The sequence below is a fragment of the Aquarana catesbeiana genome, linkage group LG02, assembly GCF_042186555.1.
Source record: "Aquarana catesbeiana isolate 2022-GZ linkage group LG02, ASM4218655v1, whole genome shotgun sequence".
Lineage (NCBI taxonomy): Eukaryota > Metazoa > Chordata > Amphibia > Anura > Ranidae > Aquarana > Aquarana catesbeiana.
This window is the reverse complement of record NC_133325.1, coordinates 794,444,136-794,468,373: the sequence shown is the minus strand read 5'-3', so window position 1 is coordinate 794,468,373 and position 24,238 is coordinate 794,444,136. Positions and strand designations below refer to the sequence as shown.

General features: G+C 46.1%; 1 protein-coding gene across 1 annotated transcript in view; it reads left to right on the top strand.

The window, feature by feature from the left end:
• Nucleotides 1-17,118, top strand: part of CSTA (cystatin A) — a 135,204-nt gene extending 118,086 nt beyond the window's left edge. The window contains exon 3 of the mRNA XM_073617472.1: nucleotides 16,887-17,118. Within this exon, the coding sequence (XP_073473573.1) occupies nucleotides 16,887-17,027 (141 nt within the window). The 3' untranslated portion in view covers nucleotides 17,028-17,118. The remainder of the gene's footprint in view (nucleotides 1-16,886) is intronic.
• Nucleotides 17,119-24,238: the final 7,120 nt, after the last annotated feature.

The following is a 24,238-nucleotide window of genomic DNA, read 5'->3' as shown; positions in this document are numbered from 1 at the left end:
GACATCACTCTGGGGGGCACACAGTACAGAGCACAAACCATAGAGCACACAGTACAAAGCACAGAGCACACAACATAAAGCATAGAACACAAAGCATAGAGCACACAGCACAAAGCATACAGTACAGAGCACACAGCATAGAGCACACAACACACAGAAAAAAGCATAAAGCACAGAGTACAGAGAACACAGCACAAAGCATAGAGCACACAGAACACACAACACAAAGCACAGAGCACACAGCACAACACAAAGCATAAATCACACAGCACAGAGCACACAACACAAAGCACACAACATAAAGCACAGAGCACACACCACAAAGCATAGAGCACAGAGCACACAACACAAAGCACAGAGCACATAACACAAATCACAGAGCACACAACATAAAGTATACAGCACACAGTACAGAGAATACAGCACACAACACAAAGTGCAGAGCGCACAAAACACACAGTACAGAGCACACAACACAAAACACAGTACAGAGCACACAACACAAAACACAGTGCAGAGCACACAACACAAAGCATAGAGCACACAGCACACAACATAAAGTATACAGCACAGAGCACACAATGCAGAGCACACAGTACAGAGCATACAGCACAAAACACACAGTACAGAACACAGAACATAAAGCACAGAGCACAAAGCATAGAGCACAGAGCACACAACACAAAGCATACAGCCGACAGCACAGAGCATATAGCACACAGTACAGAGCACACAGCACAGAGCACACAGCACAGAGCACACAGTACAGAGCACACTGAGTGTTTTATTGGAGATTACTTCTATTACTAACAAGCAAATACAATAACATTCCACACTCTGAATTTTTACAATGACAGTAAAATGTTTCCAAACAATACAAAGATAAACATTATAACATTCTACATCCTCCACCAGCTGGAGCTGCAGAATAAATAAAGAGGAGTGTCCGGCAGATGATTGGATGGGCGGTGTGGGGTGGGTGTGGCTATACTCAGGGTCTCTGTGTAGGATTCCTCTGACTGCTCAGTATCTGTCAGACTCCACACTGATCACTTCGCTGAGTGACGTCACTCTGGGGGCGGAGGCCAGTCAGTAAGGGTGGGCAGGGAGCGAGCTAGTGGTGAAGGCTGAGCTAGTATCTTATTGGACAGAGGGTGTGGCGTGGGTGTGGCTATGTTAGGGGTCTCTGTGTAAGTGGGCGGAGTCTTGTTAGTAGCTCTGAACCTCCAAGCTGATCATTTTATGCATTCCCTATGGCAGAGAAAGAAGTGGGAGGGGAGGAGGTGAACCTGATGGGCGGGGTGTGAATATGTAAGTGGCTGTAGGGCATATAGAGAGTCAGTTACTGGAAGTGAGCTGAGAAGAGAGGATCAGACTGGGATGACTTTCATGCTGCTGGAGGGTATGATTTTGGGGTGGGGGAGGGTGTAATGGAAATTATTGCACAGCCCCTCCCCCTGTATGATGGGATGGAGAGAGAATGTGACATGTGACAGTTGTGATGTCATTAGAGGAGGAAGTGATCAGGTCACACACAATGTTACATTTTGCTATAGAAAGGATACAATTTCCTTTGATTGTAGTTTGTGGTTTCTGTATCTCCTGACAACATCCAGAGGTGGTGCTGTGTGCCTGGTATACAGCCAATCAGATGTCAATGTGGATCCCATTCTCTCTGTATACAGGGCCGTCTTTAATATTGATTGGACCCTGGGCAAATATTTTTTTTGGGGCCCCCACCATGCAATTTCGCTCCCCACTTACGCTCCCTGATTGATTACTAGAGACTACCGCACATCATTACTGCTCACTCATTGGCTTTTGGAGCTGAGGGGGGTGTGATCAATGGCAATGAGGAGGTTGGGATTAGTGGTAGTGCTGGAGCGATGGGATGAGTTACAGTGCTGGTGGGGGATGGGATCAGTGGCAGTGCAGAATCCCCCCTCCTTACATCAGTCCCCAGAGTTTCCCCATCTGAAATCATGGTCCCAGAGTCAGCTTTCTTGTATTAAGGTCCCCAGAGCCCCCTCCTTATTTTGGAGCCCCCAGAGCCCCCTCCTTACATCAGGGTCCCCAGAGAGCCCCCTCCTTACTTGGGGGTCCCCAGAGAGCCCCCTCCTTACTTGGGGGTCCCCAGAGAGCCCCCTCCTTACTTGGGGTCCCCAGAGAGCCCCCTCCTTACATCAGGGTCCCCAGAGAGCCCCCTCCTTACATCGGGGTCCCCAGAGAGCCCCCTCCTTACATCGGGGTCCCCAGAGAGCCCCCCTCCTTACATCAGGGTCCCCAGGGCCCCCCTCTTTACATCAGGGTCCACACATTTGCCCCCTTCATCAGGATCCCCTCCTTATATCAGGAACTCCAGAGCTGCTGCTCCTCCTCTAAGATAAATCAGAGCTTTTCCTTACCTTCCTTGAGTTCACTAAGCTGGCTCTGGACTGGCAGCAGCTGCAGCAGCCAGGTCTAGAGGGAGAAGCCCCGTGCTCCTCCACTGAACACTGAGGGGTGGAAGGGCAGTGTCAAACAAGCCATGTGGCACAGGCAACAGCTGCAGCAACCCAGTCTGAAGCAGGAAATCCCGTGCTCATCCATTGAACATGGTGGGCAACCATGTGGTTGGTTGCTAGATGCTGAGTGGTCGTGACCTAGCAACCAACCACCACTGACAGCTGCAGGGGGAGCCTGGAGGTGTGGCAGCAGCCAGGACTGCAGGAGAAAATTCCAATCTCTGCTGAATGCAGGGGCGGAGTCGCAGGCAGATTAGCCACGTGGTTGGTTGCTAGACGCCGGGCGGTCTTAGCAACTAACCACTATTGTCGGCAGTGGCAGCAGCAGGAGCCAGAAGGTGAGACTTCAGCAGAATCGCTGTGGCAGGCAGAATGTCAGATCTGTAACAACACTGGTGCGGGCTCAAAGGGCTGCAGCTTCAGGCCCCACAACAATAACTGGGCCCTGGGCAGCTGCCCCTTTTGCCCTGTGTTAAAGACGGCCCTGTCTGTATAACTCAGAAGTTTAGATGCTGAACATGAAATATATCTAAGAACAAAACTTATTTATTTTATTATTTAAAAAATTTTTTTTTTGTAGTATTTTTTATTTTTCTTCAATAAGGTTATTTTTTCCAAGGCCTAATCAGTGCACTGAATTGGACTGGCAGTTTAAAAAAAAAAAAATCCTATATGCCTATGTATTTTTGCTCTCTGGGTGTCACCCTACACTTTATATATGAGGGTTTTTTTTTCCACTCAGGGTGGGGGTCCTCAGGCCTACCCTGAAGTCTAGGGGGAAGCTCTCTTCAGGAGAGCCCCTCCCCCAATACCCACTTCCAGACCATGCTAGAAAATTACTTCACATTGTATGGAGGAGGAGGAGGAGGAGGAGGAGGAGGAGGACACAGATCGTACGCACGTTACGCTTACTGCACATGCGTGTAACTCCACCCACCCCTGATGTTCTTTCTAGTCTTCCCCGCCCCTTTTCGTTCGGCGCAGTGGGGGAAGAGCACATGGCGGAGACACATGAGGTGCGTGCCAATTACAGGAACGAGGAGGAGGAAAGCCCGGAGCCAGAAACGTCTGGATCCAGAAGGAGAAGATTTAAGGCATCAAATATATCCTTTGGGGAGATGTTGGAGATGGTCGACATCCTGAAGAGGGCCGACTATGATGAGCACAAACTGAAGAGCAGAAAACGATCTGAAAACCACGAGTCTGAAAAAGCGCAAATCGTCTCTCACCAAACTTTTACTAACACAAGATTAGCAAAAGGAGCCCAAAGGGTGCCGCGCTTGGTTCTGAACTGGCCTTTTCTAGTCTCGTCATACGGGGTTGACGTCACCGCGTTCTTGGCGATCGGAAATTCCGCAACTTTGTGCAACCGTGTGTACGCAAAACAAGTTTGAGCCAACATCCGTCGGAAAAAATCCTAGGATTTTGTTGTTGGAATGTACGATCAATGTCCGACCGTGTGTACGGGGCATTAGAGTTAACACAGCTCAGCCCGAGTCAGTTGGGGTGGATAAGTAGTCTGGAAAAGTCCAAAACTACCCCAACACAGGAAATTCTGTATTTGGGGTACAAGATCCTGTCGGTAAAGCAGAGAATAGTCCTGCCGGAAGAAAAGATATTGAATCTGTGGCAGAGAATGTCTTTTTTTTTCTTCAAAGCAGCACCAAATGTACAGTGAGGAAGGTGATGTCAGTATTAGCACTTATGACAGCAGCCATTCCGGCCATACAATGGGCCAGGTTCCACCAAAGAGACCTTCAGAGGTTCTTGTTGGAACAGTTAAAAGACAGGGATCTGGAAGAAGAGATATCAGTCCCCACCAAGTAAAACGCTCCCTCTGGTGGTGGAAGGACGCAGAGAATTTAAACAAAGGGATTCTCTGGGTCTTACCTATCACATCCACACTAACTACGGATGTGAGCAGCTGGGGTTGGGGATCCCATCTCAACTCAGGGCAGGTGGACGTCAGGAGAAACTTCTCTGGTCCAATTGGAAGGAGCTAACAGCTATCCTCAGAGCTCTACTAGCCTTTCAGAACACAATACAGGGTCACCATCTACAAGTCTGCTCAGACAATATGATGGCTGTAGCTTATATAAACAAGCAAGGAGGCACCAGAAATCCTCAACTAATTTTGGTAGCCAGTCACATATTTCAATGGGCAGAATCCAATCTAGCATCCATCTCTGCAATACACCTGAAAGGGGAGCTGAACAGCACTGCAGACTTCTTGAGTTGACAACGAGTTTTGAATCAATAATGGTCTCTACACCCAGAAGTGTTCGACTACATATCAGCTTACTGGGGAAAACCAGTAGTGGACCTATTTGCAAACAAAGAGAATGCAAAAGTTCCCAATTTTTGCTCGCTATACCCAGGAGATCAGCCCTTGGCAGTAGACTCCTTACAGACTCCATGGACCTTCAGCTTGGCGTATACGTTTCCTCCGCTTCACCTCATCCCGAAGGTTCTAGCGAAATTTCTAGTGGAAGAAACGTGTTTAATCTTAGTAGCACCGTTTTGGCCCAAGAGACCATGGTTCACAACGTTACTACAGTTGACAGACCAACCTTCTCTGAGACTTTCCTGCAGACAAGACCTTCTGTCTCAGGGACCTCTTTTTCATCCGCAAGTAACCATGCTGAACCTCTCAGCATGGTTACTGAGGAAGAAATATTGAGGAGCAAAGGCCTGACTTAAAGAGTGATTCAGACCTTGCTACAGTCGATACAACAAATATCCTACAGTTTCTCCAGGAGGGGATAGACAAGGGACTAACTCCTAGTACTATTAGGGTTCAGATAGCTGCCTTAAGTGTATACTTAGAGAAACGGTTACAGGAAGATCCTTTATCGCTAGATTCTGTAAAGCAATCTCCAGACGCAAACCAGTCAGAGTTAACATAGCTCCGTCCTGGGATCTATCAATCGTTTTAAAGGCCTTTTTGGGGTCACCTTTTAAACCTATCTCAGAGGCCTCTCTAAGACTGATTACATTCAAGACAGTACTTCTTGTGGCAATCACTTCAGCCCGTAGGGTTAGTGAAATCCAAGCTCTCTCCATCAGAGAGCCATTCCTCCAGATTCTAGAGGACCGAGTCATCCTAAAGATGGACCCTGGGTTCTTACCAAAGGTGGCATCTAGTTTCCATAGGTAGATATTGTCCTCCCTTCTTTCTGTCAGAATACTTCAAACGAGAAAGAAAAACAATTTAATTTATTAGATGTGAGGAGGTGTATCCTAGAATATCCAAGGGTAACAATCCATTCAGAATTTCAGATTCACTTTTTGTTCTTTTTTCCAGACAACGTAAGGGGCAAAAAGCTTCTAAAGTCACCATAGCTAGATGGATTAGGCTAGCTATAACAGAGGGGTATAAGACAATAAACAAAGATCCTCCTGGGGTTATTAAAGCCCACTCCACATTGTCGGCATCCTGGGCAGAAAGAGCTGGTGCCACCCCAGAGCAAATATGTAAAGCAGCCACATGGTCAAGCTTCTCCACCTTTACAAGGCATTATCGACTAGACTTAATGTCCAGTCAGGATCAGGCTTTTGGGAGGAAAGTCCTCCAAGCCGTGCTCCCCCCTAATCTGGTGAGTACTTGGGGATCCTCTCAAGGGCTGTCCTGGAAGACAACTGGGAAAACTGGAGTTAGACTTACCGGTAACCCCTTTTCCAGTGGTCTTCAAGGACAGCACGATCCCACCCTCTTTTGATTATGTTGATGTACTAACGTTATTGCCTGTTATGGTTTATATTTTTCAGTCCCATCCTTCGGTTTTTGGTAAATGACTGACCAGGGACCGCCTTTTGAACTGTGGCAATGTGTTTCCTGGGTCGATGGGAGGGACTCCATCTCTCAAGGGCTGTCCTGGAAGACCACTGGAAAAGGAGTTACCGGTAAGTCTAACTCCATTTTTTTTTTCTGCCAGTAAATCCCTTATACAGCCCACTTCCTGCTTCTTGTCTGGTCATTAGCCTAGGCTTATGACATCATGCACCTCTCTCTCTCTCTCTCTCTCTCTCTCTCTCTCTCTCTCGTTGATCAATAAGAGGGCCAATGAAAGCTGCAGAGCTGGAGGTGTGTGTCTATGTAAATCCAGTAAGTGGACAGGCAGCAGCTTTAGCTGTCCACAGTTATAATGGTTGGAGGGAAGCTTCAGAATGGCAAAGATGCTTTTATTACAAATTATGTGAGCAGACTGCAGTTCCTCTTTAACCACTTGCTTACAGGGCACTTAAACCCCCCTCCTGTCCAGACCAATTTTCAGCTTTCAGTGCTGTCGCACTTTGAATGACAATTGTGCGGTCATACAACACGGTACCCAAATGAAATTTTTATCATTTTTTTCCCCCACAAATAGAGCTTTCTTTTGATGGTATTTGATCACCTCTACGGTTTTTATTTTTTGTTAAAAAAATTGAAAAAGAGAATTTTTAAAAAATATATTTTTTTTATATTTTGTTATCAATTTTTGCAAACAGTAAATTTTTCTCCTTCGTTGATGTACGCTGATGAGGCAGCACTGATGGGCACCGATAGGTGGCAGTGATGGGCACTGATGGGTGGCGGTTATGGGCACTGATGGGTGGCAGTGTTGGGCACTGATTGGGCACTGATGGCAGCACTGCTAGGTGGCACTAATAGGTGGCACTTGTGGGCTTTAATAGGTGGCACTTGTGGGCACTGGCAGATGGCACTTGGAGGCACAGATGAGGCATCTGTGCCTCCTTCCTCTTCGGGACCGATGTCACTTTGACATAAGCCGGTGATCGGCTTTTTTTTCCTCCTCACGCTGTCAGCGTGAGGAGAAAACAAAACCGATCACCAAGCTTTTGTTTACATCATGTGACCAGCTGTCTTTGGCTGATAGTTGATCACACGGTAAGGGGCCGGGACCGGCCCCTTACGCGGATCTGTGATCATCCCAGTCTCTGTGACTCGGTGATCACAGCACGCACACCGCGCGCCCTGCAGGGTGCGCGCGGTGCGCATGCATAGGGGAGGACGTCATATGACATCCTCCCGGAGATTGAGGTCCGCGCTGTAGCCGTCATTCGGCTATGGCCCGGACCTCAAGTGGTTAATGCATTCTATGCATTAAGGTGAAAAACCTTTTTGTGCTGCAGCCCCAGACCCCCCCTTCTTCTTACCTGAACCCAATTGTTCCAGCAACTGGGACGAGCACAGCAGCTCCAGCTGCTGTCTCGGGTCCTCATTGGATAGATTGGTAGCAGCAGGAGCCATAGGCTGCTGTCAATGAAATCCAGTGAGCCGGGGGGTGGGGCAGAGTCCTGTTGTGTCTGTGTCAATGGACGCAGCAGCAGGACTCGGGAGCGCACAAGTGCCTCCATGGAATGCGGCTTTCCGTGGCAGCACTCTGTGCAAAACCCTTGCACAGAGGAGGTAAGTATAACATGTTTGTTATTTAAAAAACAAAACCAAAAAAAACACCAAAGCATTACAACCCCTTTAATTCATTTTATTAATGAAGTATTTAAACCTAAAGGCCGAGGTTTTTCTATATTTCCCTCCATTGGTTGGGGGGTGCAGAGCTGCCCCCTTGTGTCCAGCCTGGGTTGGCGCACACACACAATGAATACCCAGAACATGGAATTCTGGCAGACTCCCATGCTGCAGATCCCATTAACTAATTCCATTAACCACTTCAGCTCCGGAAGGTTTTACCCCCTTTGTGACCAGGCCATTTTTTGCTATTGCGCACTGCCCAATTTTAACTGGTAATTGCGCGATCGTACAACGCTGTACATGAATGAAATTTATATCATTGTTTTCACTCAAACAGAGCTGTCTTTTGGTGGATTTTTATAACCTCTGGTTTTTTTTTGCGATCTAAAATAAAAAAAAGACCGTCTGTTTTCTTTGGTTGTGACAACAGCCAATCTGAGCTTTATTCAGCATAAGTGTATAGCATTATGTTGTGCATTACTCATGGCAGCCAATCAGAAGTGCGGATGTTGTCCTACTAAAAGCAGCCTGCAGATAAGAACATTCCAAACCTACAGAGAAAGTCCTCTTCACACAGAAACGGACAAGATAACCTACAAGTAAAGTAATTGTAAACCCTTCCATATACCCAGTAAAGTGACCGGCCTCAGGTGATGCACAGAGATGAAACAAATCCTCCTACATAAGTTGTACCTGATTATCTGCAGTTTTCACATTTTATATCTGTTCAAAGTGCTGAATTTTATAGAGGAACTGCAGTCTGCTCACATAATTTGTAATAAAAACTTCTTTGCCATTCTAAAGCTTCCCTCCAGCCACTTTGCATATTATTTTATATATATTGTGATTCTGTACTTGCCAAATATGCTGCGGAAATCTCCCTCCACTGAGTCTGTCTGCAACCATTATAACTGTGGACAGCTGAAGCTGCTGCCTGTTCACGTCCTGGATTTACACAGACACACACCTGCAGCTCTCATTGGACCTCTTATGACTCAGCTCCCTTCCTGGAGAGAGAGAGGGGGGGAGAGAGAGGGGGAGAGAGAGGGGGAGGGAGGGAGAGAGATGCATGATGTCATAAGCCTAGGCTAATGACCAGACAAACATACAGCCCACTTCCTAAGGTATTTACTGGCAGACAAAAAATGTTTTACTATCTAAAGTTAAAACAACAACAAGGGCAGAAGATTTAAAGATGAAAAAATTATTGAAGGTCCGCTTTACAGTGTGCCTGAGAGTTCAGAAAAAAAGGGGGGTGGAGAGCTGAAATACTCTGCAGAGCTCAGTGAGGAGAGGAGAGCCCTGACAGCTGACCACTCCCCTCCCCCCTCCAAACAGGAACAGAGCTGTCACTATTCTTCTCTTGGTGTCACAAGTGACTCGTGCAGAGGAAGGAGGAAGCAGACAGAAGTGAGACAAGTACACACTATAGAGGGATATGCTTTGTTCATATTTCATGTCTGAGGTTTACAACCACTGTACATTAAGATGAACCTGTCACCATTTTAAACCTTAAAATTAAATCTAGTTGGCTGTGCGGGACAACACTCTTCTGCGCACCCCTCTGATACTGGTTTCACATTGCTTATAATGGCTTGAATTCCCAATTCTACCTCTGAACCCGTACATACCCACCCATTGTTCTCTGTTCTATGAGAACACCGCATTGGTAACTAAGAGAGGGGTCACTGGGGGCGTGACCGGAAGCTGACCTGAATGGACGTGTGAGCCTTTAGCTCCCTCTCAGCCCACAGCTACAAGGCCTAAACAGGGAACTTTTCTACGCCTGCATATGGGTGGATCGCGGAGAACCCAATCCACTAAAGGCCGGGGATCATCTCAGCCTCCGCCCGGCACTTCGGTGACACTCAGAGGCTACTTCTCACCTCCTTCCATGCCAACCGGCAGGATAGACAAAATGGCGCCGGCGGACTCCTCCGCCTCCTCCATGAGGGCTCCGCCATCAGGATACCAGGCTCTGATCCATCCACAGGAATCCTCCACAATGGCCTGGATGTCACCCGGCCCGCAGGCCGCAAGGAAGAGCACAGTGAGTCTCTCCCCCCACCCTGTGTCCCAGGAGATGCTGCTCCAGGGGACACAGACTGCCACACTAGGCCTCACTGGAACCTCCTGCACACAGTGCACGGATGCCTTCCCCCGGCTGCTATGGATGGCTTCCGATCCGGGGGTCTCGGCAGTAGCGCCCAGCTCCCCCACCTCCTCAGAGGATTTGGAGGACTTTCCCCCCCGCCAGCCCCCCTTTACACGCAGGACTCAGAGATTACTCCCACCGGCCTTCAAAGGCAATGCATGCCACAACAGGCCTACAACCAGGCCCCAGCTTCTCCTAAGGAACAAAGACAATCTCGCTTGGGGGGTCCAGGCTTAACAGGGGGGATCGAGATTGTCACCACCTATGCTCAGGCTGCTGGCCCCCCAAGTACCACAGATGCGGGGGAATTGCAAAGGCGATCCTCTATACAGCCCCAGCCCTCAGGGGAGAACACCATATGGGGCTTCCAGCCTAAGCGTGCAGCCCAGGTCCAGCCAGAGACTTTCCTCCAACATCAACAAACACCTGTCTCTCAATATGCCCCATACCAGGTGACACCAGACTCTCATATCCAATCTCATCTTTCATGCCATGACTACCTCCAGGCCATTCTGACCAAAGAGGATTTTAAACAACTAATCAAGGATGTTAAGTCTACCTGCCGAGCTGAAATACAGGTACTTCAAGTTAACTTTAAACACCTAGCTGACAGGGTGGAGATGGCGGAGGAAGAAATTCAGGAAACCAAATTAGCAGTACATCACACCCAACTGCAGGGTGCAGATCATCGCATGCTTTTGAGGGATATGCAACGCCACCTAGAGGATCTGGACAATAGGGGGCACAGGAACAACATACGAATCAGGGGTTTACCCGAATCAGAAGGACCAGAAGACTTACATGACCCCCTGCAAACCCTATTTAATGGCCTCTTGGGAGATCCCCCAAATAAACCCATAGAAATGGACAGAGCTCATCGTGCCCTACGTCCCAAGGGACCACTTTCTAAACCACGAGATGTTATCTGCAAGATCAACTCATATCCGCTAAAAGAGGATATCATGCGAAAAGCCCGATCCACTAGGAAAGTGGTCTTCGCCAATACCCAAATCCAGCTTTACCCTGATCTATCATGGATCACGTTGCAGAAACGCAGGCTCCTACAACCCCTTCTCCTTCTGCTGCAGGAAAACAGACATTGCCTATCGATGGGGTTTCCCCTTTAGTCTGACGGCAAGGAAAGACGGACAGTCAGCTGTACTGTGATACCCTGAAGACCTGGAGGTTTTTTGTGACACACTGGGGCTCTCTGTCCCCCGGCTCCAGGATTGGGACTTGCTGGCCACTCCACCCCCTCCTCCCTTGATCTGGCAGAGGGTCCCTCCGACTTAACGTTCCCGGGGTGAAAGTTCGCCTCAAAAATCTGCCAAGCCTAAAAAGGACTGTAAAGATCAAGTTCCCTGTACTTGACTCTCTCAGCCGCAACAAGAGCTTCCCCAAAGCTGCTTACCCTGGTTCACCCATTACCAAATGTTTCAAATTCCCCTAGGCCTCCATACAGTTTTTTCTTTTTCCTGCAAAATTTATTGGGCGCTTCTAATTGAAGAACTGAGAGTGGTTGCTCTTCCGCTCACTGGACCCCCTGTGGTTTACTCCCTAGAGTTCCTGAACAGTTTAACTTCCTTACGTCCCCCTGGCCTGTTGTTTTCACTTTGGACCGGTGGGACCTATTGGTAATTAGTTAACCCTGCATCTTGCAGGATATGCGGAATTTATATGCGATGTTTATTATGCACTTTGTTAATCTGTCTTTATCTTTTCTCTCTATTCTCACTTCCCCTTTCCTTATCCCTCCTTCAGCTCATTTCAGGACCCTGTCAACCTTCCACAGAGCCCCTCGGCTCTCGGCATCCTCCATACCTTGGCGACTTGGCACTCGGGCAGCTGGATCAGATAAGTATCTTTTTTTCTTGCACATACCCATCACTATGGCTAAGGTAATGTCATTGAATGTCCACGGATTAAACTCCAACAGGAAGAGACATCTGGTGCTTACTGAGTGTAGGCACTCGGGAGCAGATATTATTATGCTTCAGGAGACTCACTTTAACAAAGGAGACTCCTTTTACGTTCGCCTCCAGGCGATACTCCCAAATTTATCAGGTGTTTAATCCTCGTAAATGCACAGGAGTGGCCATCCTTTTCAAACGGGGTTCACCCTTTCAATGTTCAGAATCTTATATTGACCCACAAGGTCATTATATTATATTACGTGGTCAATGGCAGTCTCAGGCGGTTACTATATACAACCTCTATGCCCCAAATACCCATCAGATCAACTTCCTTACTAAAGTATTCTCACGTCTGTTCCGAATGCCCCATGAATTTCTGATAGTTGGAGGAGACTTTAATTTGTCCCACTCATCGGTACATGACCGCCACACGGTAGACCCCCAGAACTCACAGAACAGGACAACCAGAGAATCAAAACTCTTTAGACAGATCACTAGACGGTATGCCCTGTTTGACTCTTGGTGAGCCTTTCACCCCGGGGACAGACAATACACGTTCTACTCTGCACCCCATCGCACGCACTCCCGAATTGACTATCTCTTTGTAAATAATGCTGCCTTGTGGGTCGTTAATGATCAATGGCGACCCTAGGGGGGGCCAGAGGGGGCCCTGACCCCCCCCCAGCATTATGCTGTGCCCCACCATGTGCCCCCCCAATAAAAAAAATTTTTTTTTTTTTTACAAAAAAATCAATGTCTAAGTGGGAGAGGGTCCCCAGTCAGCTCCTGCGGGTGATTCCTCCCCCCTCCCTCTGCTTGTTGACACTGCATAATGTGAGCGCTCAAACAACCATGGCCGCCCGATCTGCTCCTTCCCCTGCATCCTCATTGGCAGGGAGAAGAGCAAGTTGCAGGAAGGACTCCACCAGGACTCTCAGTTATCAGTTATAGATATATAGATATATAGATATATAGATATATATATATATATCTATATATATATATATATATATATATATATATATATATATATATATATATATATATATATATATATTTATCGTTATCTATATAGATATATATCTATATATATATATAGATATATATCTATATATATATGCATTTTATAGTTGCCCCCCTACTTTTGTCCCTGTCCCCCCATGTGCCCCCCTAAATATGAAAGCTGGAGACGCCACTGTTAACGATACACAAATCCACCCGATCTCCTGGTCGGATCATGCCCCCATCTTCATGACATTGAACTTGGGTGCCTTAAACCGTAGGCCTTGCCACTGGCAACTCAACACTTTTCTCCTACAGCACCCTCCTTCCAAAATGGAGCTAGACTCGACATTGAAGTACTATTTTATCGAGAATACAACCCCAGCTGTTTATCCTTCCGTCCTTTGGGAAGCCCATAAGGCAGTCCTCCGGGGCCGGTGTATAGTACTAGCCTCGGCCATGAAGAAAGATGCGATGGCTGTTAAGGTGCGGACCGAGCGGGAGCTTAGGGTGTTGGAACAAAACCTACAGATTTCTCAGTCGACACAGCCTCTTAAAAAAATTGTATGTCTACGCACAACTCTTAAAGACTTGGCTATTGGCAAAGTGGAAAAAGTGTTACGGAGATTGAAACAGCTCTATTATGACAAGGGTAATGAGGCTCACTCCCTCTTGGCTCGCAAATTAACTGAACGCTCAAACGCAACAACTCCCCATCAAATAAAAAACACGGAGGGCGACCTAATCTCCCATCCCCATGATATAACTCAAGTCTTTGCGGAATTCTATACCAAGTTATATAATAACTCTGAGATCCCTCATGACTCTACTTTCCCTGAACTTACTGACAGACTGACCCAGTATCTGGAACGAAGCGGGATTCCCCGACTTCAGGCCTCGGACCTTCTTTCACTTAATGCAGACATATCTGAGGAGGAAATTACCTCTACTGTTAAGTCCCTGCCCACCCGTAAATCTCCAGGCCCTGTCGGACTCCCATATGAATACTATAAAACTTTTCTCCCTATCCTTCTACCACACATGTAAATTATTTAATGCTTTTCTCCAACAAACACCCATACCCTCTGACATGCAGAGGTCCTTCCTCACAATAATCCCAAAGCCGGATAAGGACCCTGCCCTTTGCGCTAGTTACAGGCCCCTAGCACTCCTGAATTCCGATCTAAAAATCTTTACAAAACTCCTCTCTATACGACTGAATGTGATATTGCCATCCCTGATACATAAAGATCAGGTAGGCTTTGTTCCCCTACGCCAAGCGGGAGCTAACACGAGACGGGTCATTAATTTGATAGATGTGGCAAACAGGGAGGGTCAAGAGTCCCTAGTTTTGGGATTAGATGCAGAAAAGGCATTTGATCGCCTTGGCTGGCCCTTCCTGTTCACCACGTTAAAGCACATGGGCTTTCGGGGGGCCTTTCTAAGGGCTATCCAACACTTGTACACTAACCCTACATCCCAGGTTAAGACCCCTTTTGCTATGTCCTCCACCTTTTTGATAGCAAGCGGTACACACCAGGAATGCCCGCTCTCTCAGTTATTGTTTGCATTGTATATAGAGCCCCTGGTGGCGTCCATTCCCGGAAATCCGAACATAAGGGGGGTTTCGGTTTGAGGGAGGGAGTTTAAATTGGCCTTGTTCGCGGACAAGTCCATACTTACCCTTACTCAACCTCGGATATCACTGCTGAATCTAAATGCCGAACTGGACACATACAAATCCCTCTCCGGATACAAAATTAATGCATCCAAATCAGAAGCACTGCCAATTAACATTCCGGATGCAGAAGTGCAACATCTACAGCAATGTTTTCCCTACCATTGGAAGACTTCAGCCCTGAAATACTTAGGGGTCCAAATTACCCAGTCTTGCGCATCATTATATCAAGCCAACTTCCCACCCCTTTTCCGCCACGTAAGAGACCTTTATACAAAAATGGAAAACCCATCATATTTCCCTTTTGGGCAGAGTGGCATCTGTAAAGATGACCATTCTCCCCAAACCTTTGTACCTGTTCCAGACACTGCCCATTCCAGTACCTTATGGACAACTGCATACGCTCCAGGCAGACCTAGTGCGATTTTTCTGGAACTACAAGAGACACAGAATACCCCGATCAGTACTAGTTGCGTCCCGAACAGATGGGGGGCTGGCATTCCCTGACCTGGTCAAATATTACCAAGCATCTCAACTGCGGGCTATTACCTCCTGGTTTCCCCAAAGGGCATATAATAAATGGGTGGAAATTGAGAAGATATGGCTAGCTCCTATACATCCAAACAGTCTGCTATGGAGTGCGAGCGTGAAGGTGGACCCGGAGAGACTCCTGGGGTCAATGACCCTACTTAGGTCGCTCTGGAGAAGACTGTCTCATGCCCATGGGCTCAGCTCAGAGCAGTCACTTCTCACCTCCTTTCTTTATAACCCTGACCTGCCTGCCGGTCTAACATGCCAGATGTCTCTTCCCTGGGCAACACAAAATCTTTTTCATATGGGCCACTTGGTGGATCCCAGGACACGTAGAATGCTATCGTTTGCCCAATTACAGACAAAACATGACTCGCCAAGTGGTACCTGACACCGGACGTTCTTCATGTCATATATCCCTCATGCTCAGATCGGTGCTGGCGCTGTGGGAGAGAAAAGGGTACTCTCTACCATATATACTGGAGTTGCCCCAAGATTGTCCCTTTTTGGATGGAGATGCAGCTATTGCTGTCCCACTTACTGGGTGTGCAAGTCCCCATGACCCCAAAACTATTTTTGCTAGGGGTGTCTCCCTTATGTATTTCTAAGCCCTCTAAAAAACTTCTAAGACACATTTTGACGGCTGCTCGATGCCTGGTTGCCCTTCACTTGAAAAGACGTTCCCCCCTCCCAGGAGGACCTTTATACCAGAATAAAAGATGTAGAACTAATGGAAAAATGACAGTTAGACTACAAGACAGGCTAGAAGCACACAATAAGGTCTGGGAGGAATGGCATAGCCATGAGGATCTGCCTTGAGCTGAGGGTCGAACCCCCTTCCCTATCCCTCATACCCTCCTTTCCTACCCTCTCTCTAGTCCTATTCTTCTCTGTTATCTCTGCACCATCTTTCTTAACCTCTTTCACTCTTTTCTCTCTGCATTTTACTAGCTATATAATAACATGTAGTAGATGTTGTTTGAGAATTCATAATTGCGCAAGCTATGTCTATCTTTTGCTTTATAATCAAAACAAAATAAAAATGTTATTTGAAAAAAAAGAGAAGGGTCACTGGATAGAAGGTTGGTTGGTGGGAACACTAGATCAAGCCAAGCGTCAAAATAAGCAAAGTTAAGGCTTAACTCTGGGGAAAATTCATAGTCTTAAATGCTATTTTTTCCCCTACAGCACCATAAAAAGCATCTGTACTTTTTCACCCTCTCTCCCCTGGCAGCCGGCACCATCTTCTTTCCTACGACACTTCGGGTTGTAGACGGCCCTCCGTGTCCTCACTTGCAATGCAGGACTGGTGATGCTGCATTGTAGATGATGACATCAGAGTGACAGGTGGGGCTGAAGAGGAGCATTTTTCGGGGGGGGGGATCATTTGCATGGACAGGCAGTCCTCCCCAGTTGCAAGGGATAGGGAAAGCACAAACTGCATATAAATGTACCGTAGACAAAAATGCACCTTTTAACCCTTGCAGTGCAGAGGGAGCCCCACTGAAGGGGTAGTTGTAATGTTTGCTAGCAAGACTTTTACTTCTAAAATTTTAAGAGTGACCGGTTCACTTTATTGGAAATCAGATGCAGTTACAGTATTGATGACGGTTGTGTTTGTCCTTCTCAGACTCATGTAGGAGATGATCAGTATATACATCTGCGGGTCTACAAGAAGCTCCCGTGTTACCAGGAGGAGATGAGCCTCACCGCCTTCCAGGTGGGCAAGACCAGAGAGGAAGCCATCGTCCACTTTGAACCCAGCCACTGACCAATCCGGACGCAGCTCTCTGCCGCTAGTTTTACTTCTCTTTCTTGATAAAATAATAAATCGGATGATGTGTTGTTGCCATTTAATATCATCTTTTATTGTAATGATAAGAAGTATCATTTCCACCATGGAGGGTGCAGAAACAAAGTTCTCATAGCACTAGGGGGGTTCCAATACTGGATGAACCCCCTTTCTAGCAATCTTTGCAATAAAAAAAATTGCTTCTGCAAGTCGCTTCTGTCCTGTCCTTTCCTCCCATTGCAGTATTGGGAGGACTATCATGGAGTGTATTTTGAAAGTTGATTATATGTATACAGTGCTGACACATTATGCAGCCTGGGGTCCGAGCTGAAGTCCTTTGGTACTTAAAGGATAACTTCACCTTTCGTTACATGTTACACCCATATTTAGGGTGTAACATGTTACGAACAGACCGGCGCCCGCATCTCCCCGATTCCCTGATCTGATAGCTAGCCGGGATCTTATCCCCCCCACTAGCTGTCACAACTTTAAAAAAAACAAGCCCAGCCGCATCACTCATTTACAGTGTCCAGTGAATGGAAAACTACAAGGTCCGGCAGCCTTTGCGGCTGTCGGCCTGTAGTTTTCAATGAACAACCATGACGCTGTGGTGGTTCATTCGCTCTTCCTGTCAGATTGTATCAGCTTGCTCATGCGGGACATAAGGGCACACTGTTGGACTGCAGGAGACCTGCATGGGACCAGCGATCTGCTGATCGCTGGTGCAATGCTTTAGATGCAGGGGTCTCAAACTGGCGGCCCTCCAGCTGTTGCGAAACTACAAGTCCCATGAGGAATTGCAAAGCTGACAGTTACAAGCATAACTCCCAAAGGCTGAGGCATGATGGGATTTGTAGTTTTGCAACAGCTGGAGGGTTGCTAGGTTGAAACCCCCTGCTTTAGACGCAGGGATCACCAAACTGCGGCCATCCAGCTATTCTAGAACTGCACATCCCATGAGGCATTGTAAAACTCTGACATTCACAGACATGACTAGGCATGATAGGGATTGTAGTTCCTGAACAACTGGAGGGCCGTAGTTTGGAGACCCCTGCAGAAACCAACAGTAATACAGTGGAACCTTGGTTTACGAGTAACGCGGTTAACGAGCGTTTTGAAAGACAAGCAACTTTTTTTTTTTTTTAATTCTGACTCGGTTTGCGAGTGTTGTCTAGCAAAACGAGCAGAGTTCAAGCTAATGTGTGAAGTACCGCATTTGGCCAGAGGTGCGAGGGCACTGGAGACACTCGGAACGGTTCGGAAACACTCGGACATACTCCGTTTCCGAGGCTTTCCAAGTTCAGCCGAGCTGTGCTGTCCCTGAGTATTTCCAAGGCTCTCTGGCGCCCCCAACCTCTGGCCACATGCGGTATTGCATGCAATAGAAGTCAATGCGGAACGAATTATCTTAATTTCCATTGACTTTTATGGGGAAACTTGCTTTGATATGCGAGTGCTTGGGATTACAAGCATTCTCCTGGAACGGATTATGCTCTTAATCCAAGGTTCCACTGTAAATGCATTTAGAAAAAAAAAACATACATTTATTATTTTTTGTTAAAAGGTGAACTTATCCCACTGGAGGTGGAGACAATACGACCTATATATACATATTCTGTAGCATTTTAAAAAGGAATGCGGTATTTTCCTTCCTACTGCCTTTTCTTCTTTCCGTCATCTTTTTTTCTTCTCTATTGATCTTCCACACCATTCATTATATCAAATTGTTCTATTGTCACTTATGTTGCCAATTTGTGTAATTTCGATATTTGTTTAACATTGTTCCCCTTCTTCCTTTTTTTTTCTTTATGTACCCCTTTATTGCTTTGTTTTTTCTATCCCTGGAAATAAGTGAATAAAAATATATTCAACCTAAAAGGTGAACTTCTCCTTTTAACATGCAGACCTCAGGCCCCAGGAATAAATAGATTTGTAAAGTAGTTGTAATGGCAGTTAACTCTAAAAGTATAATATAATGTACCCAGTCTCTGGCCCCCTCCCGTGGCACGTCTCTGCCCGCCTCCCGTGGCACTCTGCCACCATAAGTGAGTTAATTCCAAGATCGGACCCTGCTGCCGCAGCCTCCTGCTTTGCTCCCCTGGCTGTCACCGAATGGTCAGTCTGCTCCTGATGTCACCCGGGTGCGGTTCACACCCCCATAATGACGCCACTATATCACATACCTCTCCAATCCATTTCAACTGTCTTTATACTGTTGCTGTTTTTTTTTTGTTTTTTTTGTTTTTGTTTTTTTTTAAATTTAATTAACAAAGCCTTTTCTTAGATGAAACAAAAAACTTCCTATTTTCATATTTTATTTTACACCCAGTCATACAATCACTGGGTCCCTGTGCTTTTCTATGCAATGCCTCAGTACTCCTCTCAAAAGTCCTCAGTCCTGATTCAAGTAGTGGACGGGCTTTTAGGAGGAGTTATTCAAATATCAAAATGTTTTGATGGGTAGATGTCAGTCGGGAGGAGGGCTAGGCAGGCTGTATTTACATGCACACATGTGATGTTCAGCCTCCATAAGCGAAAGAACTGAAATCCAATGAATGAAAGCAGCGGACCGGGGACAGTCAGGCTGGGGAAGAAAGTGCAAGATGATACTGGACGTCCTCCAGCCAGGAAATGAGGTGGTCTCTATCTGACTTGCTGCAGCTTCTAATGCATAGTGAGAGAAGCTCACAGTGTGCACTGAAATCAGAGGAACCCGTTTCAGTCCAGGAGAGGAGGCGGTAAACTATTGGATCTTCAAACTGAAGAGTCCCGGTCCATCTACCAGTGTTTAATATAGTCATCTAATTCCATTTTGTATCTACAGAGAGGACCAGCCTATATTATTATTTTTGATCCTATATAATCTTTTTTTTTTTAACCATACAGTGGCTCCTTTGTTAATGCAAAGTAACAATTCATCTCATGTAGGTGAATAACATCCTGCCACCTGCTGGCAACTCAGGAACATCACATTTTTCTGTGTTAATACAAAGTCTCTGTTCAGTTTTATGATAGATCTTCATGGAATTACACTGCCACCTACTGGCAGCTTTGTAACATCACACCTTTCTTGTGCATAGCAAAAGCAGGAGCTCCGCATTGAAGTGAAAGAACAGACAGCGCCATCTACAGGACACAAATAGAACTACAAAGATTCCTGTTATAGATAGCAGAGAGGAACCTTACAATATGAAGTCCAACAAATCTTACAGCAAGGGGAGAGAGACTGCAAGGTGTCTGACCATACACACCAGAATTCCTTCTTCACCGGCTGCCTCCACCCCATGTTCCCATAAAAACCAAAGTGTGTCACCCCTACCCTGCAAAACGTACAACTAAATTCCAGGCAGATGCTAAATAACTATTAGAAAATAAACACATTTTGGACATTAGTATAATAGTAGTAATTAGGATAAGTATTTGCATTTATCTTAATATAAAGTAATCCCATGTGGGGGCATATTCACTTCTTTTTTAGTGTTTTGTCTCCCGGGGACCAGGGCTCTCTTAATAGCATCATGGGCCCCTGGGACAAAGTAATGAACTGGGGCCCCTACATGTCTGCCCCAATTTACTCACCAACTCTCAATAATTGAAGTATAAATAATTGATAGAATTAAACATTTATTTATCTGTACTTTCAATAAAATCTATTTTAACCAATTAGAAAACATGCCAGAAATTAAAGACTAATCAACACAAAGGGTACAATGGGGGGGGTGTCAGGAGGGCACAGTGCTAGAGTTAGGAGATCACAGTATAGGGGGGGGTGGAAGGGCATAGTATGAGAGAAGCAAATGGGCACAGTACAGGAGTCAGGAAGGCATGAAGCAGTGGTGGCCGGTGTTTTATTCTTTTTTCCGCAGGGCGGCCGATGGCACTCCACCGCCTGCTTGCTCGCTGTCTGCTGGTCTGTCTGGCATGTACCCCACCTAGGTGGCAGGTGGCAGGCTGCGGGCAGCAGCTCCTGTGTCCTCTCCTCCAGCATGGTGGCTTCCACCGTGCCTCTCCTCTCTCCTCCTTCTAGGCGCTAGGCGTCCAATAGGATCGCCTGTCCTTTCAACCAATCGGGTGATGGGTCTCACGACACGCTTCCTGATTGCCCGGGAGGAGGATTAGTATGTAGATCAGGGGGTCAGATACCCCTAATGGATGGGCTGCCACTGTCATGGAGGTTAAGGAAAAACCCCCGAGGTGGAACATCTTATTACTGCTGCTGCTTGTGTTGGTGGGATGTATACTTCTCCAATCCCTGCTAGTCCTCCTATTCATTTCATGTTATCAGCGCAGTACACATCTCGCCCACACAAGCAGTGGCAGTGGTAAAATTCTCTGCCTCTGTGGTTCTTCCTTAACCCCTACAAAGTGCCGGAAACTTCTGGAGGAAAGTAGTGGGGGGAGATGTCATTCGGATTGTAGATTTAGCCCAGTGATAGGCTGCTGCTGGCCCTGCAACACGGTCCATCGTTCCTCCAAAAATCAGTAACAGAAGCTTTCAGGTCTGTGGAAACAATTCACCACAAAAGGCAAAACATATCCCCTTGGCGAATTCTTTAATTGCTTAACAGAATTTGTGGTATATTGCCTCTCTTGCCCCTGCGGGACCTTACGAAAAAGGTTCAGAGAACATAGACGCTCCATTGAAGACAAAAGCGACCTCACTATCCCAAGATATTTCACTGAATTCCATCAGGGCTCCACCAATGGCCTACAGGTCTGAGTTATAGAGACCATCTCGGGTAGTTTCTCCCGAACTGAATGCATTAAGCGTCGGTGCGAGAGGGAAACTTTCTGGATCTACACCCTGGATAGTTTAAAGCCTGATGGCTTAAACGAAGATATTGAAATTCATTCCATCTATTAACATATACTGGTACCCACAGACCCATCCATCCTAATCATAGCCTTCCCCTATAACCTACCACCAGCACTCACCCCATTGTTAGATAAATCCATGATTTACCCCCTCTTTCCCCCTCCACCCCCATCCCACCCCTTCCCCCCCACTCCTATCTTCCCCATTATCCCTACGAGCCCAAGGGCCACTCTGTTATTTTTACCACAGAAATTCTACTCTAGCCCACACCACTTTGGAGATGAGCATGTATAGCAACAATGTGTGCGGTCATGTACCTGCGTTTTATGCACATGCCCGCGTTTTCATTGTTGTTTTCATAGTTTCTGCATAACGACTCAATTCCCTTATGGGTACAGGTGTGCGCATGCGCACACATAGATATGCATGTGTGTGTATGCGTTTTTGGATACCTCCAAATCAGTGCGATTGCCTTGCTCATAACTAGTTAGAAAATTCTCACAAAAAATAAAAAACAACACCCATATGTTAGTTAAAATTAAAAACAACTTTCCAAAATAATCTCTCAACAGGATTTTTGTTAGTCAATGAGATTGTCACAACGCCAATTTGTAACTATACCAGAGGAAATAATGAACCTCCTATTCATGCTTACCTTCCAAATCTATAGGAATACAATTTGAATACTATTTATATTCCTTCACTCTACATTATTTTATTTTTATTTCTATTTTTATCTTTATATTATATTTTATTTTTATTTTTTATATTTTTATTTTTACTTTTATTTTTAGTTCCGATTCTATTTTTATCTTTATTTATCTTTATTTTTGCTCTATTATTTATCATTATTATCTTTATGTTTATAAAAGAATTCTTTTCTCTACATATATTTATTTTTTCTCTATAATGATTTTTTCTTCTTTACTTTTATTTATTTTCATTAGTATTTCTATTCCCATCAAATTTTACTCTATTTCAGTTTATTTACCCACCCTTAGTCCTGTGTTGTGTACATATACAGTATTTCACAAAAGTGAGTACATCCCTCACATTTTTGTAATTGTTTTATTATATCTTTTCATGTGACAACACTGAAGAAATGACACTTTGCTACAATGTAAAGTAGTGAGTGTACAGCTTGTATAACAGTGTAAATTTGCTGTCCCCTCAAAATAACTCAACACACAGCCAGTAATTTCTAAACCGCTGGCAACAAAAGTGAGTACACCTCTAAGTGAAAATGTCCAAATTGGACCCAAAGTGTCTATGTTTTGTGTGGCCACCATTATTTTCCAGCAGTTCACCAGAGCTTCACAGGTTGCCACTGGAGTCCTCTTCCACTCCTCCATGATGACATCACGGAGCTGGTGGATGTTAGAGACCTTGTGCTCCTCCACCTTCCATTTGAGGATGTCCCACAGATGATCAATAGGGTTTAGGTCTGGAGACATGCTTGGCCAGTCCATCACCTTTACCCTCAGCTTCTTTAGCAAGACAGTGGTCTTCTTGGGGGTGTGTTTGGGGTGGTTATCATGTTGGAATACTGCCCTGTGGTCCAGTCTCTGAAGGGAGGGGATCATGCTCTGCTTCAGTATGTCACAGTACATGTTGGCATTCATGGTCCCCTCAATGAACTGTAGCCCCCCAGTGCCGGCAGCACTCATACAGCCCCAGACCATGACACTCCCACCACCATGCTTGACTGTAGACAAGACACACTTTTCTTTGTCCTCCTCACCTGGTTGCCGCCTCACACGCTTGTCACCATCTGAACCAAATACGTTTATCTTGGTCTCATCAGACCACAGGACATGGTTCCAGTAATCCATGTCCTTAGTCTGCATGTCTTCAGCAATCTGTTTTTCCTTGTTTTCTTGTGCATCATCTTTAGAAGAGGCTTCCTTCTGGGACGACAACCCTGCATACCAATTTGATGCAGTGTGCAGCGTATGGTCTGAGCCCTGACAGGTTGACCCCCCACCCCTTCAACCTCTGCAGCGATGCTGGCAGCACTCATACATCTATTTCCCAAAGACAACCTCTGGATATGACGCAGAGCACGTGCACTCAACTTCTTTGGTCAACCATGGCGAGGCCTATTCTGAGTGGAACCTGTCCTGTTAAACTGCTGTATGGTTTTTGGCCGACGTGCTTCAGCTCAGTTTCAGGGTCTTGGCAATCTTCTTATAGCCTAGGCCATCTTTATGTAGAGCAACAATTCTTTTTTTCAGATCCTCAGAGATTTCTTTGCCATGTGGTGCCATGTTAAACTTCCAGTGACCAGTATGAGAGAGTGAGAGTGATAACACCAAATTTAACACACCTGCTCCCCATTCACACCTGAGACCTTGCAACACTAACGAGTCACATG